Source organism: Limulus polyphemus, unplaced genomic scaffold, assembly GCF_000517525.1.
Source record: "Limulus polyphemus unplaced genomic scaffold, Limulus_polyphemus-2.1.2 Scaffold1025, whole genome shotgun sequence".
Taxonomy (NCBI): Eukaryota; Metazoa; Arthropoda; class Merostomata; order Xiphosura; family Limulidae; genus Limulus; species Limulus polyphemus.
The window spans coordinates 97016-101915 of record NW_013666635.1 but is presented as its reverse complement, the minus strand read 5'-3'; the positions used below and the strand labels follow the sequence as shown (position 1 = coordinate 101915).

The 4900-nt window shown below is 29.2% G+C and overlaps 1 protein-coding gene across 3 annotated transcripts in view; it reads right to left on the bottom strand.

Annotated features, from left to right (window-relative positions):
• Window positions 1-4900, bottom strand: part of LOC106461755 (MPN domain-containing protein-like) — a 41828-nt gene that overhangs the window by 27116 nt on the left and 9812 nt on the right. For all 3 annotated transcript variants that reach the window (XM_022388788.1, XM_022388789.1, XM_022388790.1), the window contains exons 2-3: window positions 3095-3330; window positions 879-1025 (exon numbers count right to left, since the gene is read on the bottom strand). In XM_022388788.1, coding sequence (XP_022244496.1) covers window positions 879-1025; window positions 3095-3330 — 383 coding nt within the window. The remainder of the gene's footprint in view (window positions 1-878; window positions 1026-3094; window positions 3331-4900) is intronic.

The following is a 4900-nucleotide window of genomic DNA, read 5'->3' as shown; positions in this document are numbered from 1 at the left end:
AAAAAAAAAAAAAAAAAAAAAAAAGAAAAAATAGGTCCTTTTCCCAATTTCTCTAGGAGTGAAGAGGCCAACAAAAATAAACTTCTTAAATATTTTCTCAGAATTTAAAAAACAATTATACAATAGTTAAGATTCATCCTCTCAATTTAATAACTACACAATAAATATTACAGCTTGGTGATTAACTCAAATAACAAATATAACTGATTACCTATGAGCATTTATTAGTGTCACATAAGATAATCAATTAACCAAAATTACAATTGAATCAATTAATATTACAAAAATATTCAACTAGTGTTTCCAATTGTTACTGTTTTTGGTTATTCCAACTATTCATTAATTGAAATTGCAATTATGTTACAAAAATAACCAACTAATCAAAATTAGGGTCTCACATTATTCCAACTATCCAGCAATCAAAATTATGATAAATGTCACAGAGACAATCAAGTATTTGAAATATTGACATTATGATTTATCATTATTTTTGATTAATTCAAATTTGTTCAACTTAATCTATTAGTATCATAACTCAAGAAAATAATCAACTATTTTTGATTATTTCAACTATCTAAGTAATCAGAATATTCCCATTGTGTTTGCTTATCGTTAACATAAAGCTACACAATTGTCTTTCTGTGCTCTGCCCACATCAAGTATCAAAACCCAATTTTTAGCATTATGATTTACTTGTTTCTAGCCATGTTACTGAAGAATAATCAATGTATTAAATGTTTTGTTTTTATAGCCATCTCATGAAAATAATCAATTGGATTCTATCAATTAACGAGTCCTATGATTAATCCACTAACAAATTCTACTAATATCACAGCTCTAAATTAAACTTTCATTAAAACATTACAAATAGAACTTACAGTTGACCATCCACATCCTGACTTTTTCTCAGGATTAAGTATTTTCTTACAGTGAGTTGCCCAAGCACTGGGAGAAGAAAATATTTCTTTTGAGTCCTGCCAACGGATTTTCCCACCTGGTAACAAGTCACCAACAAACTTGCTCCCCTTTAAATAATTATAAAGAATACAGTAAAATAAATACACATATTGTAGAATTTGTGTCTCAATGAGAAAACACTAAAAAAATATAACCTTTAAATCTTAAAATTTCCATATATTAGGTGTATGGTGCAAAACAGTATTAAAAAAATTATTTCTGCACACTTAAAGTAAATGCTACAGTGACTATTTTGCCTGTAACTACAGTAAGTAGATTATAAACAGACTCAGTCCAGATATGGTCTAGTTACTGTTCACAGGGCTTCTGTTACGGCACTGAAACTCTTGTACATTGTGAAAATAATTTACAGTAAATTCTATTACCAGTTCTGAGAACAGATAGACTATGATGGTCTTAACTTACAATGGATAACTACATTAATATCTTTGCTTACTTAACTGTATTTACAGGAAACAGGCTTAATTATTCTTACATATATATAAGATGTTAAACAATTAGCTCTATTTTGGTCTTTAACACAGTTAACATCCTTGAAGGGCACACATGCAACAGTCAGTTATCAAGTATAATGTATGATGTCATTAACAATGTTAAAGGAAAAAAATACATATTTTAGTTAACATCCTTGTAGGGCACACAAGCAACAGTCAGTTATCAAGTGTAATGTATGATGTCATTAACAATGTTAAAGGAAAAAAATACATATTTTTGGTAATCAATGAGTTATACATTTTTCTCTCTTACTGGTAGAACAATAAATTTTACTTTTTTACAGTTACAAGCCTTCAGTAATGCAATAAAATAACATCTAAAATGAAGAACAACTGTACTGTATCAAAAGGAAAGGATGAGCTGCATATTAATAAAAATTGGCAAAACTGTACTACCTTTTATGAAGTAATTCCTGCAACAATAAAAAATGTCAACAATAACTGTTCTGCCACACACAAAAAAATAATGAAAAACAAGATCAGTAATTTCCTATTGTTTTGGTACTTTTCCTTTTTTTTTCTTGTGTAAAACAATAACTTTATTTAACAAAATTACTACTTTAATACCTTATAGCTATCTCACAGAAAGAACTGAAAGTCAAGATTCTAAGTTTTGTGGTAAAAATAACAGTGAACAACACTGGCCAACATAAGTCCTTCAGGAAATTAAGCAGTTATATATAGATTTTAGTATATTAACATTTCATCTAGAATTTAAACACAAAAAAGGTTAATTAAAAAATTAGTTTCAAAATGTTCTGTGATAGAAAATGCTTACAATTAATATGTACACAGTAAAATCCTGGGGACAAATTCAAAGAAAAAATATATAGTGTACAGTGCTGCTGACAAAGAGTTGTTGCAATATAAAAGAAAAAAAAAAACAATCTGGGACAGAATACAGTGGATGCCATATATAATATGGACAAAAATTTTATTATGTGAATGGTTGTTTTCACAGCCATTATGTATATAAATCCTGGACACAGCCAAGTATTACTAAATAAATAAAAAGAAAGAAAAAAAAAAAACAAGTCCTTTCACATCCAAATACATCAGTTTTCAACTGAGATAAAGCCTTAAAATCAGAGCCATTTGGAAATTCAATCTCTTCAGACAACAAAGCCATAATGATGTCACCTTATGAACATCCTATGGACAGATACAGTTCTAAAATACAACAGATGACAACATTCATCAGAACACATATGACAGCTCTGGTAGAAATTCATACTTCTAACACAAAGAAGACACAGTGTACTACAGAAGGCCTCAGCTAAGATACCAAAACATCAGCTCACTTTGGCAATAAAGTAGAAGCAGTTCATTATAACTTTCAACATTACAATATATAATAAAATTTTTGTCCACATTATATATGGCATCCACTGTATTCTGTTCCAGATTGATTTTTTTTGTCTTTTATATTGCAACATGTCTTTGTCAGCAGCACTGTACACTATATATTTTTTCTTTGAATTTGTCCCCGGGATTTTACTGTGTACACATTAATTATATATATATGACATAATAATGATCAGTTTTTATGAGTGGTAACACTATGTTTTTACTAGGTAAATTACTATAATTGTGTTGTCTTTAGAATTAAGAAATAATCTTACCAAATAGTCAATAGTCAACACACCATCACCAGTTTCAATTATGCCTTCATTTATTAACATCATCAGTGTGACTCCTCTACCACTTAACATCCTTCGTGCATTCAGCTGATCCCCACTGGGTCCACTGGTACCTTCGGCAACATCTTCATCCTCAAAGTCATCTTCATCTCCAGAATTATCCATTTGATACCCACTATCTTCCATCCCAGGTTCAAGCTTACCAACACTTTCACTGGCTAAAGAAAAAAATTTTAAATATAGTTGAACTCAATAAATCATGATGATATCTTTAATACTGACTTATAAAGCAACCACAGTTAAGTCTTCTGATAAAGTATTTTTATAGCTTAACAAAGTTCAAGAAATCATTCAATTGATCAGTCAAATAATGTTAAATAACCAGTCAATTGGCCACTTATTTTCTGATCAGTAAAAAAAAAAAGTGAAGAAAATCTTAAACCTATTTTAGATATCATAAGTACCCAAGTATTACCCAAAGTTTACTATCAATTTTTAGGCCCCAAACTCACCCTCTGCTAACAGATGAGTCTTGGAATTACACCTCTACTAACAGACTGCAAAATGACCAAATGTTCAGCCCAAACAATAAAAAATGGTATTTACTGTGTCATAGCCTTATAATTATTACCTTCTACACATTATACAGACACACAGATATATATATAATTCAAGACTTTAATAGGACTCTGCTCTTCATTCACTGAAACCTTTATAGGTGAGTGATGTTACATTACTCCATATTATAATATTCTTCAATCTCATGCAACCTATAGCTTGTTTTTTAAACTTGCAATATAGCTTTATAATAATGGCATATCTAAAAACAAAAGAAAGAAATACAGATAGTCACTTAATATAATTACTGGTAATACTTATAGGGCTGTTTTTAAGGGTAGATTTTAACATTTGAAGTTTTAATACACATTACTAAACAAAGATTCAAACCTTTTAAGTAAAAATTTGCATAATTTACTGATAATGTTATCATAACTACTAGTTTATATTTGATTGGAAACCTTTGTAATTTCCAGGTAATCCACATAAACGAAGTAAAACATTCACATGTAGTTTAAGAAATATATTACACAGAACAGCAATTGTACTTTATTTCAATGGCAAATAACAAATGCATGTTTTTTATACAATTATATTTGATGTAATGTGTGACATTAGATTAACTACATGAATAAATAATAGTTATGAATAAACAGCAAAACAGACAAGAGTAAGAGCAATTCTTCAGTTAAAAATAAATACAAGCATTCAACTATAAAAATAGTTAAGAATAGAAATGAGGCTGTTAAAAGCATCCTTTGTTTACAATAACATTCTTGAATGTCTTGTACACGTGGCATCCATTACAATGTATTGAAGCAATGTTGTACCATAATGATCTGCTCCAATGCATAGAAGTAGACGCTACATAACATTTTGGTGGTGTGTATGTTTTTTTCTAACCCTTTCGAGATGGGTCACGAGTGAAAGGCCATGTCATCTCATTTGTTGACTCGCATTCAAAATTTTATTCAGCTACTATTTCATGAAGTTATGTCAATAACTTTGGTATCAAACTGTAGATTATAATTCAAATTTTAGTAGTATATGTTACTCAATTTCTTAATTTAAAACCAAATATTAAAAAAAAGATAAACATTGATTTTTGTGTGACACATAGTATGTTGAACGCAGCACTGATTCAAACAAGATGTTTCTGAAGTCAAAATACTAAGTCTGTAGTTTCATATGAATTAGAAACTCAAATTACTGATATTGACAAGCTAGAAT